The sequence below is a fragment of the Phyllobates terribilis genome, unplaced genomic scaffold, assembly GCF_046119375.1.
Source record: "Phyllobates terribilis strain yellow unplaced genomic scaffold, ASM4611937v1 Scaffold_2__4_contigs__length_985480577, whole genome shotgun sequence".
NCBI classification, from domain to species: Eukaryota; Metazoa; Chordata; class Amphibia; order Anura; family Dendrobatidae; genus Phyllobates; species Phyllobates terribilis.
In genome coordinates this window covers 741,717,057-741,731,758 of record NW_027362762.1, presented here as the reverse complement: position 1 = coordinate 741,731,758, position 14,702 = coordinate 741,717,057, and the positions used below count along the sequence as shown (strand labels likewise).

The 14,702-nt window shown below is 44.3% G+C and overlaps 1 protein-coding gene across 1 annotated transcript in view; it reads left to right on the top strand.

Annotated features, from left to right (window-relative positions):
- Nucleotides 1–14,702, top strand: part of CCDC80 (coiled-coil domain containing 80) — a 119,768-nt gene that overhangs the window by 85,123 nt on the left and 19,943 nt on the right. The window contains exon 6 of the mRNA XM_073667236.1: nucleotides 4,798–4,901. Within this exon, the coding sequence (XP_073523337.1) occupies nucleotides 4,798–4,901 (104 nt within the window). The remainder of the gene's footprint in view (nucleotides 1–4,797; nucleotides 4,902–14,702) is intronic.

Here is a 14,702-nt window from a genome sequence, read left to right as displayed (position 1 = left end):
TTTACTCTGAAACGCTGCAGGGTTTCAGAGAAATCCTAGTTTGACAAACTGTCTGAGGAATATAAGGAGAGACCTGACTAGCCTGGTGCTGCTCGTGGTCAGTTTCAGCCCATCCATACATGAGAGATTTTGATAATATATGCCAAATCCTCAAAATGGAATGATACACTTTATATCTGCTGTCCTCACTACAATTCATAGATGAAAGTTCTTAACTGGGGGGCGTGATCCGTTATTAATTAACTCAGGATTTCGTAGAGGGATATTTGAGAATGGGTTTTCTAAACTAGACAAACTTTTGGAAGTCAAGTGTGCAAACCAGAGACTTAGGCTGGATACACATTGCGTCTTTACTGCATGTTATTGGCTCCTGCAAAATGGGATTCAAGTGAAACCGACGATGGAGCCATTGAGTTTAATGAACTAAACGGAGTGACTTTGTGCTCTGTCTGATCTTCTTTTCTGCAGTGTTCGCCTTTTTGACTTGGGCACAGATTGACTGTCAACCATACTTTTGCTTCAAGAAGACGGACATTACCTGAAACAGAGGCTAGACAGATCACAAAGTGACTCTTTCTGCTTCATTAAACTCAATGGCTCCTTCAACAATTCTGCACTAATCTTATTTTTCAAGGCTTCAGACAGACATATGGCAAAAACACAATATGAACAAAGATTAAAGGGGTATTCCCATCTCCAATCCTAACCCTAACTATATGTAGTAGGTGTAACAGTAATAATATTAGCAAATACCTCCAATTAGAAATGTAGTATGGTTCTTCTGATTCGCTATGTCGCTTACCCCATGTGCAGGGCATTGCAGTAGCTTAGGTATCCATATTTTCAACCACTCATATAGCGACAGTTAGTTAATTTTTAGTGGTCGTAACCATGGATACCTAATCTACTACAATTCCCTGCACATGGGGTAAGCAGCATAGCAAATCAGAAGAACTATACTACATTTCTAATTGGAGGGATTTGCTAATATTATTATTATTATTATTATTATTAATAAACTTACTACAAATAAGGATGGGACCTTGGAGATGAAAATACCCCTTTAACTAAAAGAAAAGGGATGTGGCTATTTATCATATACTATAAGTTCAAGAACAGATGAAGTCAAAGCTCTCAAATCCTTACCATTGTCGTGTTCTGACATGTCTAGATGATGACAGTTTTTAGGCCTCAGTCACATGGTGGAGCTGTGTGTACTTAACCTACATAATGCCAGATCGTCCCCACCTTTCAGAATTTGGCGAGCCATGTGTAGGCAATAAAACATGGCAACATTTTTTTCTTCATGGATTCTAAATTAATTTGTAAGAAACAAGCTTGTTTGCAAGAAATAGTAGGCCCTTAGTGGTAAAGTATGGGCCCTTAGGTTTACAGATGTGTAAAAAATGGATCCCTAGTACAGTCATGTGTATGAGGACTTAGAACGATAGTTTCCACTTACCGTATTTTTCGGACTATAAGACACACCGCACCTAGGTTTTAGATGAGGAAAATAGAAACATTTTTTTAGCAAAAAATGTGGTCATGATGAACTGTTAAGGGGGAGGTGGTCTGGAGCAGACACTGTTATAGGGGTAATGACCCCAATTCTGTTAATATCCCCCATACTGGTATATATGGCCCCCTCCTTCCTGTTATAGGTGGCCCTCATCACCATCCTGATATGCATGGCACCCCAATCCCCCATCCTGGTATGCATGGCACCCCTCATCCCCATCCTGGTATGCATGGCACCCCTCATCCCCATCCTGGTATGCATGGCACCCCCTGATCCCCATCCAGATATGCATGGCACCCTCATCCCCATCCTGGTATGCATGGCACCGCCTGATCCCCATCCTAGTATGCAAGGCACCCTTCATCCTGGTATGCAAGGCACCCCTCATCCTGGTATGCATGGCACCCCTCATCCTGGTATGCATGGCACCCCTCATCCCTCTTCCTGGTATGCATGGCATCCCTCATCCCTCTTCCTGGTATGCATGGCATCCCTCATCCCTCTTCCTAGTATGTGTGGCACCCTTCATTCCTCATCCTGGTATGCATGGCACCCTTCATCCCTCTTCTTGTTATGTATGGCCCCCCTCATCCCTCGCCTGGTATGTATGGCCCTCCTCATCCCTCTTCCTGGTATGTATGGCACCCTTCACCCCTCTTCCTGGTAAGTATGGCCTCCCTCATCCCTCTTCCTGGTATGCTTGGCACCCCCTGATCCCCATCACGCTGCACACAAAAAATAAACAATTATACTCACCTCCTCTCTGCACCAGCACTGCGTCCTGCTCTGCTTCCGACACTGATCTCACTGTGTGAGCCACGCATGGCGTCACTGCCATGTGCCCTCACAATGTGAGATGCTGTGCCGGAATAGTCACTGCTCCCCACACCGGGACTATGGACGTGGGGAGCAGTGACCAATCACTCACCTTAATAGAGCGCACACTGTACCCGCAGTGCGGCTCCTGCTGTGGCTCTGCAGTCTCGTGCGCCCGCTATTAAAGAGCATGAATATTCACTACTCCCCATGGGAGTGGGTTGTGGTGAATATTCATGGTCTTTAATAGCGGGCACACATGACCGCAGAGCTGCAGTAGGAGCCACGCCGCCGGTACAGTGTAAACGCTATTAAGGAAAATGAATATTCACTGCTCCCCACGCCCATAGTCCCGGTGTGGGGAGCAGTGACAATTCTGGCATGCAGCGTGGGGAGCAGTGAATATTCATTTTCTTCAGCAGCGGGCACAGTGTAAGCTGCAGCAACCGGCTGCCTCCTGTGCCCCGCTCCTTCGCCGCTGCTGCTCCCCCCACAGCCACAGTATATTTTATAAATATTCGGACCATAAGACGCACCCCCCCACTTTCCTCCAAAATTTTGGAGAAAAAAAGTGCATCTTATTGTCCGAAAAATATGGTAATTCTTTTCTCTTACCCCTTCAGAAATGTCTTTTTCTGTAATATAGCACTAAAGCCATTATAACAGAGAACACAGTTTGTCTTTGTTAATTACTGCAATTAACGAACAATCTGTGATTTTCTTTACAATATTTATATTCAGCGACACTTTTAAGCGGTATTGCATGTGGGTTTTCTGCTGGCATCCCCTGGGTAAAGATAAAGTATTTTATTCATTGTCGATGAACAGATTCCAAGTATTCTATGCAGCTCAAGTCTGTTACTTCAATACATTTTCCGGTACTGAGCCAAGAGGAATTATACTTTTCTCTATTCATCTTTTTTACAGAAGGAAAATTTAATTTGCAAATTAACTTCTTTCAAAAACGGTATTTAAAAAAGAAAAAGTAGAACAAAGATTTTATTGGTTCAGTCTGCGATGGAAATTTAATCATACAGTATATAAAAAAGCAATTTTCTCTTAGAAAAATACAAAAAAAATGTAGCAATTCGCATGGACGATTTATACTGCCAGAAATTCTGAAAATGACTATAAAATTATTTAGAAAAAAAAAAGTCTTTATTAAAGTTTTGATTGTATTAGGTTTGTCTTTTCTATCCACAGTGTAATCTCAACACACTTTCCTAGACAGCAAATTAAAGGGAAGCAGCAGTCCCTGCACATATAGCAGTTTTCAACAGACGGTGGCGATATTCCTTATTAATAACTAAAGCAACACATTTCAAATATGCTAGTCTTGGCGGTGATACACCAAGTGCCTTGGACTCTTTGAAGTCACTTGTCTCCCATGACTCTACTGGTCCTCACACTAAGGTCAGGGTCACACGACAGTAGATTTTCTCATACGAAGGATTCGGATCGATTATGGTAATGACACTCCGATCAAACTCTAATTAGTGTTGAATCCAAGTGTCAGCATAGTGTGATCCAATTCTCTTGGATTTGAAAATCAGAGCACACTGTGAGGAGAAGATAGAAGACAAAATGTAGAAAAAACAAGATTCTCCAGCGGTGGCAAGTAAGGTAAGTATAAAAACTTCACATTTATTTACAAATATTTAAATTCTATTGCCGATAATAATGGATTTTAAGCATTTGTAAATAAATGTGAAGTTTTATACTTGCCACCGCTGGAGAATTTAACTTTTTCCGCATTACATATTATTGCTATCCGATAAAAAATTGGATGGCACTCATCTGATTACTACAGTGATGTGAGCGAGCCCTTACTTGTAGGTGCTGCTTACCAATATGCTGTCTCTGATGCTTTTGGATGTGTTGAGGATGGTCTAGATGGACACCACTGGTCCCACGCTAATTCCTTGACCGTTCTTGATTTATCTGCTTCTGTCTCCTCTCGGTAACTGGTACCACGCACTTCTCTGCTCTGACTACTACACTGGACACTGACAACACACGGGAGCACACCTTTTGTCCTCCATGAAAGTCAGCCTCATCTGTTGTCCCCACTTTTGTAGATTACAAGAGGACTTAATGCTGGTGGTATTTTATAGAAAATGATGTCCTATGTATGATTCCAGAGCATGACCATAGGGGAGTGTGGAGGACCCAGTCACATGAGGGCCCTAGTGTTTTAGGGAGCCCAAAGTCTTTTTGTCACATTGGAATGAAATCAGAGGCTTATCGAAGACTAATAAACACCTGAGATACCGCTATAGAAAACGTACAAAATGGAGTCATAAAAATGTGTATGTGCTTTTCTCATTTTTGCCTTTCAGTTGAATTAGTTTCTATTGTCAACTTTTTTGTCCACTGCTATTTATAATGCACCATTTATGCAAAAAAAATTGCTGTCTTTTAAAAGTTAAAACATTCTTTACAATGTGTTAATTTCTGTATAGGTTCCGTTGGAGAAGACGTTTGCTGATTATATCTTCTGCCAATGATGAAGAATGGGCTTATCAACAGCAGCTTTATGCACTGACTGGACAAGCTTGCAATATGGGTATGTATAATATCTAGAAATATATTTTTAATAACTTATGCTGGTGCTAAGCAAATTCTGCTCTCTATGTATCTTTCTCTCCCATTCAAAAAATCAAGCAATATATTTTATAGATACCTCCCGTGCTGTGTATTATTCATCTATTTCAAAGTAAAATAAAGAGGAAGATGTAGTTTTGGATGGAAAAGCAAATAAATTGCAGCAGCAACCCACAAGAGCTAATAAAACTGCAAACATTAAAGAAAGAAAAATGTTGGCCAACTCATTCAGTTGTTAAAGGGATTGTCCAGGCTTGGGATAAAAGTTTCCAGACACTCATAGTACACAAATGTCATCCATGTTTGGGCTGTCTGTTTTCTACTGTTTAATGGTTAGGATAAGCTTGGAGGTTTGGGGGGGGGGCTTTATTACATGCCAGAAAAACTGATGGAATATAGATGGTAAAAACTGACACATGGAGCAAAAATGGATGAAAATCTGATCCAACACACTGATAAAAGTCAGTCCATTTTTTCATATATGAGAAAAATCACTGATGTCTGAATAAGAAAGTAGATAGATTCAGGGAATATCCTGTATGTAAGATCAAGATGTGTGTCAGGAGTGACAAAAAATCCTTACATTTATACTTAAACGGTTGAATATTTTCTGTAACTGCGATGTTTTTAGATGCTATGTATTCCATAGTCAATGTCTTCAGGGATCACTTGAACTAATGTATTATCGCACGTGTGAGGCTTTGAAAACTACTGCCGGCACCTGCCAAGCATGCAAGTATTTATAGTTTTAGAGAGCTATTGCTCCTCCTCTTTTCATTCATTGGCCCCAGGCTCCACCAATGAGACTGCAGTGCATCATACTGACGTCCCCTGAGTTCTAGGGCTGGCCAATAATTATTATTTATTATTATAGCACCATTCATTCCATGGCGCATTACATGTGGAAGGGATATACATAGCACAAACAATTACAATACATTTTGAACAATACAAGTCGGCAACTGGTACAGGAGGAGCGAGGACCCTGTCCGCGAGGGCTCACAATCTACAAGGAATGGGTGAGGATACAGTAGGTGAGGGTAGAGCTGGTCGTGCAGTGAATGGTGGAGCGAGGGTTACTGCAGGTTGTAGGCTTGTCAGAAGAGGTGGGTCTTCAGGATCCTTATGAAGGTTTCCACGGTAGGTGAGAGTCTGATATGTTGGGGTAGAGAGTTCCAGAGTAGGGGGGATGCACGGGAGAAATCTTGTATGCGATTGTGGGAAGAGAAGAAAAGAGGGGAGTAGAAGAGGAGATCTTGTGAGGATCAGAGGTTGTGTGCAGGTGGTATGTACCGCGAGACTAGGTCACAGATGTATGGAGGAGACAGGTTGTGGATGGCTTTGTATGCCATGGTTAGGGTTTTGAACTGGAGTCTCTGGGCGATGGGGAGCCAGTGAAGGGACTGATAGAGAGAAGCAATAATGTTGGAATCAGTCTCCTAGCTGGGTTAGATGTACTTTTAAACAGACATTGTGCCCTAATGGTCCATAATTATATCAAGTTTATTAGACCTCAGTTTGATGTAAACCAAGTTTGTCGCTTATAAAGACATTTTATTTGTCATTGGCTATATGAAAGGAAGATAACAGTGCATACCATGTTATGGTTTATAGACAGATTCTAACTTACAGAATATCTCAAAAAGCTCATTCTGATCCAAACAAGCGTTCACATTTCTCCAGGTTGCGGAGTTTCCAGCTTTCCACTGTCTCTTTATATTTGGTGATTTATACTCGTGATCATGATGATATGGCACATGTAGCAGAATTGTGATGTAGAATAAAATGAAATCACCCAAATGTACAATAGCACATTTTTTGGGGAATTGGGCTTGTAGGGGTGCCATTAAGACAACCAATTTTTAGATAGAAGCTGGCCTCAACTGATCACTATGGGTCATGCTTCTCTAACAAAATAGGGAATAAAGTCTATAAACCCTAATAGGGTATCTATACAGGGATTTACCTTTTAAAATGCTTTTGGTGTTTCTGTCAACAAGCTGTTCACTATTTCCAATACCAAAAGGTAAAGTTATGAGTGCAGCATAGACATACTGTCTATCACAGGTTGTAGCTTTATGTGAAATATAATAAATTAATTATAAAATGTTGTTCAAGGTGGATCTATGCTTTTAATTTAACTTTAAAGGGGTTCTCCGGTCTAAATGTGACTGCAGCCTTGTGAATCCTCACAGAGCACACACTGCACGCTGTGAGGATTCTCCGGAGTCGGCGCTGGGAACGGCAGTCATGTGACTGCAAGCATGCGATATGCATAATCCTGGTCACAACCCAACTAGACTGTTTCCTTTCATTGACTGCGCCGGAAACAGTGCAGATGGGTTCTGGCTGGGAGTATGCATATCGCATGCTTGCAGTCACATGGCTGTCGTTCCCAGCGCTGACACCCGAGAATCCGAAAGTTATCACAATTCTATCTATTGTTCCTAACATAACAATTTGAGATGTATTACCAGTAAGTTAAAGGGAATCTATCAGAAGTTTTTTGTTATGTAATCTGAGAGCAGTATGGTGTAGGGACAGAGAACCTGATGCTAGCGATGTATCACTTAGGGCGCAGTCAGACGGCCATATTACTTGCGTGAGGATCACATTGCAATCCTCGAACTGGCCGTCGGCTCTCCTAAACTGAACGTGACAGCTGCATTGAAATATATACTGTCACGTTTAGGCCAGGAGAGCCGACGGCCAGTCCGAAGATTGCGATGTGATCCTCTTGTGAGTAGCACAGCCGTCTGACTGCTCTCTTACTGAACTACTTGGTCTAGTTTAAATAGAATACCTGTTTTCCCTGTTGTAGATGTAGCAGTGGCCAGAATGCTGAACTGTGTATAACTCTACATCACTGATTGGCAGCTTCCTGTGTACACTGTATATTGTCAGCAAGCTGGTGGAGGTGGGGTTACACAGATTAGGCTGACTGGTTTGCACGTGAGACCTTGTCCTGTTGTGATAATCTCCTGCTGATAAAACACTAATTGTATTGTAACTACAATGCACAGTCTGGTAAGTGGCACCTCACTGGAATCAGGGCCTCTGCCCCTACATTATTCTGCTTCTCAGATTAAATATAAAAAACCTGCTAACAGATACATTTTAAGCCTGAACTGCGTGTGTATATTTTTCTTCCCCAGAACCTCGTTTATGTATTTAAAAAAAAAAATGTAGTTTGGGGGAGGATAGGAAATTAGATGGTACATGTGCACACCTAAGAGTCTCCTCTCATGATTCACTTGGAAAGAATGCACAATAAAAACATGTCTGCTGTAGATAAAGGCCAATCTCTCCAAATTCATTTTAGTAAAGGAATTCACACATAAACTGGTTCTCTCTGTTACACAGTTAAAGGGGTAGTCTCAGTTTTTGAAGTTATCCCTTATTAAATGGATCTGCAAGTTAAAAATAAATAAGCAGCATGTGCATGAGATTTCAGAGATATCAATCACTTTGCTGTTGCTGCAAAATGCTACGTTTTTTCTGCGGCAAAAGTGAGCAGGAAAAAAAATGCAGCAAAAGTACAACATGTGAACAAGCCCCTATTAGTCTCAGCTTGCAGAAAATAAGAGACTAGTTCTCTGTGCTTGGTCTTCTGTAGTAATCTGCATCCATAAAGCACAATTTAAGTGCGATATCACAGTTTGCAATTGTGTAATTTGGGTAACTTGTTTAACTACCGATGCTTCTGAATCTGCCACATATTTATGACCCTGTCATAGCGCAGGCTATAACTGTCTTACAACTTTAACTGGAGGCAAGACTCTAGGACAGCTCTAGTTTCGAGTACAAGTACACCTTCTTCTGCTGCGCATATGTTCACACAAATGTCGGGCAATATATCAATGTACCCCATAAAAATGTCAGGCTGTATTTAACCGAGGGGAAAAATGGAGACAATTGTTACAAACGAGGTCCAAATATACAAACACTCCACCATATTTTATAACAAACATAGCCTTATTAATGTCCCAGTGACATCTAGCTATCTGCCTAGGGGAAAATTGATGGTAACCAACAGCGGTATTCAGGTGGCGTGTTTAATATTGAGCTATGATGACAAAGAAATGTGCGTGCAAAAAAGCAATATTTGTTTATAGCATGCACACTTTGTGAAGTAGATAGTGGTGTTTAAATTTCTTTAATATAAAGATTTTTATTTTGTCTTTAAAAAAAGCTAAGAAATGAAAAAAAATATATACCGTATATATAGCTTATGGCTTGTCTGTCAAACAAGCCTGAAAGCGTACATTCTGTGACACACAAGCCTTGGTTTCAGGATTTTTCATCAGCAGCAGATTTAGGAAAGAGGGGTATTGAACTGCCCTTCTTGTTTGCAGTACGTCAAGAATAAAAAAACAAATTGGTTTTCTTAAGGTGCTGAACTGCAGTATATCACAGATCAATCAATTCTTCACTCACAATAACTACACAGCTCCAGCACATGAATCTTTGGATTGTTATTCACAGACTGAGACTACGACTCCCACTTTCAATGTGCTTCTGCACTGCAGTAGTACACCACAATCAGATTTAGGCCTTTTTCTATGTGGAGGTAGACCTTCTGCTATAAAATCCTAAAATGATGCTGCTTGGCCAGCCCTCATCTTTTATAGTCCCTCTGATACCCCCTCCCCCCCCGACTAACCACACTGGACCATGTGATGTGATAGCTGCAAGGTATTACGTGGGGGTGCCTGATGTGGTGAGCCTCTCTATGGCTGATACACTCTTCAGCAGTGGGTGAAATGGCGCCAGGCTTTATTTTTTTTTGCTTTTGCGATTTTAGCTAATCAATTTTTAAATTATTTGAATTTTCTGGGACGGGCAAGTTTCAGGAAATTTGACTCAAAAATCAATTAACAGTGGATCGATCCACACATCTATAAAATATATACATATATATACAGTGGGGAAAGTAAGTATTTGATACACTTCCGATTTTGCAAGTTTTCTCGCCTACAAAGAATGGAGAGGTCTGTAATTTTTACCCTAGGTACACTTCAACTGCGAGAGACAGAACTTAAAAATAAAAAAAAAATCACATTGTATCATTTTTAAATAATTACATTGCATTTTATTGCATGAAATAAATATTTCATCACTTTCCAACCAGCAAGAATTTTGCCTCTCACAGACCTGTTACTTTTTCTTTAAGAAGCCCTCCTACTCTGCACTCATTACCAGTATTAATTGTACCTGTTTGAACTCGTTAAAATACACCTGTCCACACACACAGTCAATCACGCGCCAGCCTCTCCACCATGGCCAAGACCAAAGAGCTGTCTAAGGACACCAGGGACAAAATCGTAGACCTGCACAAGGCTGGGATGGGCTGTAGGCAAATTTGGTGAGAAGGCAACAACTGTTATTAGAAAATGGAAGAAAGACAAGATGACTATCACTCTTCCTCGGCCTGGAAGATCTTGCCTCGTGAGGTAAGGATGATTCTGAGAAAGGTCAGGAATCAGCCCAGAACTACCCGGGAGGACCTGGTCAATGACCTTAAAAGAGCTGGGACCACAGTCTCAAACATTACCGTTACAAGCACACAACGCTTTCATGGATTAAAATCCTGCAGGGCACGCAAGGTCTCCCTGCTCACGCCAGCACATGTCCAGGCCCGTTTGAAGTTCTCCATTGACCATCTGGATGATCCAGAGGAGGCATGGGAGAAGGTCATGTGGTCAGATGAGACCAAAATAGAACTTGTGTTTGCAGGAGGAAAAAGGATGAGTACAACCCCAAGAACACCATCCCAACCGTGAAGCATGGTGGGGGAAGCATCATACTTTGGGGGTGCTTTTCTGCAAAGGGGGACAGGTTGACTGCACCGTATTGAAGGGAGGATGGATGGGGTCATGTATCGAGAGATTTTACCCAACAACCTCCTTCACTCAGTAAAAGCATTGAAAATAGGTAGTGGATTCCAGATTGACAATGACCCAATATACACAGCCAAGGCAACTAAGGAGTTGCTCCGTAAGAAGCATTTCAACGTCCTGGAGTCGCCTAGCCAGTCTCCAGACCTGAACCCAATAGAAAATCTTTGGAGAGAGCTGAAACTCAATGTTGCCCAGCAACAGCCTCGAAACCTGAAAGATCTGGAGAAGATCTGTATGGAGGAGTGGGCCAAAATCCCTGCTGCAGTGTGTGCAAACTTGGACAAGAACTACAGGAAACATCTGACCTCTGTCAATGCAAACAAAGGTTTTTGTACCAAATATTAAGATCTGTTTTTATATTGTATCAAACACTTATTTCATGCACTAAAATGCAATATAATTATTTAAAACTCATGCAATGTGATTTTCTGGATTTTTTTAGATTCTGTTTCTCACATTTGAAGTGTACCTACGATAACAATTACAGACCTCTCTATTCTCTGTAGGTGGGAAGACTTGCAAAATCGCCAGTGTATCAAATACTTATTTTCCCCACTGTATATACATACTGTATATATAGACTGTCTACTAATATTACAGACTTCAGCTTTCAGCACAATTAACAGCAGTGAGCAGTTTTTGAGACATACAAGTATCATCTTCTGTCACCAGTGTGTCAGGTGTAATAGACAGTTGCTCTGGATCTGGCTGTAGACGGTCACTCACTGTCCTTGGCATTGCAGACACCTTCTTAATCCTTCTTCCTTTAAGACCCAGCGGCGACCTCCCTCCTGCTGCTGATTGACACACCCTTGCATGGGAGTTAAAAACCTTCAGTTTGCTCTAGGCAATCGCCGGTGATACTTCAATGTCGTAACGGGTCTGGGAGGCGGAACCTCTGAGCAACTATACAAGGGGGCGGTCCTTGTAAGGAAGCGGGTGGCTCCCAGGGAAGACGGGCAGGTAATCACGGCAAGTGACAGGGACAGTCTCTGGGTAGAAGGGCAGGTAGTCACGGCAAGTGACAGGGACAGTCTCTGGGTAGTAGGGCAGGTAGTCACGGCAAATGACAGGGACAGTCTCTGGGTAGAAGGACGGGTACTCACGCCAAGTGACAGGGACAGTCTCTGGACAGGCAGATGGTCACGGCAAGTGACGGCGGAGCCTCCAGGTAGGCTAGCAGGCAGGTAGCAGATGAGCGCTCCCAGGTGAGCAGACAAGAGTCTCTGAACAGGCAGGTGGTCACGGCAAGTGACGGCGGAGCCTCCAGGTAGGCTAGCAGGCAGGTAGCAGATGAGCGCTTCCAGGTGAGCAGACAAGAGTCTCTGGACAGGCAGGTGGTAACAGCAAGTGACGGCGGAGCCTCCAGGTAGGCTAGCAGGCAGGTAGCAGATGAGCGCTCCCAGGTGAGCGGGCAGGCTGGTCCATAGACAGACTGACAGGTGTCGGAAGGCAGACCGTCGGACCGCAGGCTTGCAAGCAGGTAAACGGATATCTGGCAGGTATCAAGCAGGAATCTGGCAGGTGACTGGCAGGTAACAAGCAGGAATCTGGCAGGTGACTGGCAGGTAACAGGCAACGGGACCTGAGGGCTGAAGCAGAGTGAAGGCTTTGCAACAACATTGCTCGGGCACCTCCATTTTGGAGGAGGTGCCTTATATATGGTAAAGTCCTCCGGCCATTGGCCGGGGACTCCTTAGGACGGCGCGCGCGGCCCCCTTAAGAGAGGGGGAGCGCGCGCGCGCGCCCTAAGCACCGTGGCCGGGAAGCAGCGCGCGCTGCCAGCAGAGCGGGAGGAAGACGCCGGGCACAGAGCGGAGAGGTGAGGGGAACAGCGTCCCTGCCTAGCAGGAGGCAGGGACGCCGACGCTATAGTACCCCCCCTTTAGGCCCCCCCCTTTTTTAGGCCAGAGAGAAATTTATCAAGGATGAGAGGGGCATGGATGTTCTCCCGGGGCTCCCACGTTCTCTCCTCAGGACCAAACCCCTTCCAATCTACCAGAAAAAAGGTTTTTCCTCTTACCCTTTTGGTGGCCAGAATGTTCTCTACCTCAAACTCGTTCTCAGCGGAAACCGGAGCAGGAGGCGTACCTGTAGACTTGGAAAAAGAGTTAAGTACCACGGGTTTGAGGAGGGATACATGGAAGGAGTTAGGGATCCGTAAGTTGGCCGGGAGTTTTAATTTATAGGCTACCGGGTTGATCTGTTTGATAACTTCCAGTGGGCCGATGAACCGAGGCCCTAACTTGTAGGAGGGAATCTTGAGCCGGACATATTTGGACGAGAGCCAGACTTTATCTCCAGGACGGAATTGTGGAGGATCCAGGCGTTTCTTGTCAGCGGGTTTTTTCATCCGTTCGGACGACTGAAGGAGTGCGGATCGGGTACTCTCCCAAATGGAGGAGAATTCGCGAACGAGAGATTCCGCAGCCGGATTGTCCACCGAGGTGAAGACGGGAAATGGGATCCGAGGATGCTGACCGAAGACTACAAAACACGGGGATTTGGAGGAAGATTCGCTCTCGTGATTATTGTAAGAGAACTCGGCCCATGGTAGGAGATCCACTCAGTCCGAATGGTGGGCATTAACGAAGTGCCGGAGATAACTGGTCAGGTTCTGATTGATCCGCTCCACTTGACCATTGGACTGTGGATGGTAAGCGGAGGAGAAGTCCAGAGTGACGTCAAGCAACTTACATGTGGCTCTCCAGAAGCGTGAGGTGAACTGAACCCCACGATCTGACACGATGTGGAGGGGCAGGCCATGGAGACGGAAGATGTGGCGGATAAAGTCTTTAGCCAGTTCGGGTGCAGACGGGAGACCCGGCAGGGGAATGAAGTGCGCCATCTTGGAGAAGCGATCAGCGACCACCCAAATGACCGTACAACCGGCAGAGAGAGGAAGATCCGTTATAAAGTCCATAGCAATATGCTGCCACGGGGCAGCAGGTACTGGAAGAGGAAGAAGGCGACCGGCTGGCAGGTGTCTCGGAACTTTGTTGCGGGCGCAGGACATACAGGCAGAAACAAAGTCTATTACATCCTTGTGCAGGGTAGGCCACCAGTAATGCCGGGTAATGAGCTGGAGGGTCTTTTTCTGACCGGCGTGGCCAGCTAGCTTAGACGAGTGACCCCAGTGTAGGACCTTCTTCCGATCAGGTACAGTTACAAACGTCTTACCGGGAGGGAGACGATTTAGATTCACGGGAGCCACTTGCATTACTCTGGCGGGATCAATGATGTGCTTAGGTTCCTCCTCTAGATCAGATACCAGGAAGGATCGGGACAAGGCGTCAGCTTTGATGTTTTTGTCTGCCGGGCGAAAATGAAGAACAAAATCAAAGCGGGCAAAAAACAAGGACCCCCGGGCTTGGCGCGGGTTAAGTCTCTGGGCGCTCTGAAGGTAAGCCAAGTTCTTGTGGTCCGTGTAAATTATTACCGGGTGAAGAGCCCCCTCGAGCAGGTAACGCCACTCCTCCAGTGCCAGCTTAATGGCTAACAATTCACGGTCTCCAATAGAATAGTTGCGCTCAGAAGAGGAGAAGAGTTTGGAGAAAAAACCGCAGGTTACCATTCTTCCGGAAGATGACTTTTGGGTAAGTACCGCCCCGGCTCCGGAGGAGGAAGCGTCAACTTCTAGGAAGAATTGTTTGTTGCCGTCCGGACGATGCAGCACCGGGGCGGAGGAGAAGGCCTGTTTTAAGGAAAGAAAGGCCTCCACAGCTTCGGGCGGCCATCTTCTGGGATTAGTCCCCTTACGGGTGAGCGCAGAGATAGGGGCAGTCCGGGAAGAGAAGTGCGGTATGAAGAGGCGGTAATAGTTGGCGAAGCCCAGGAACCGCTGAATAGCCTTCAACCCCTCT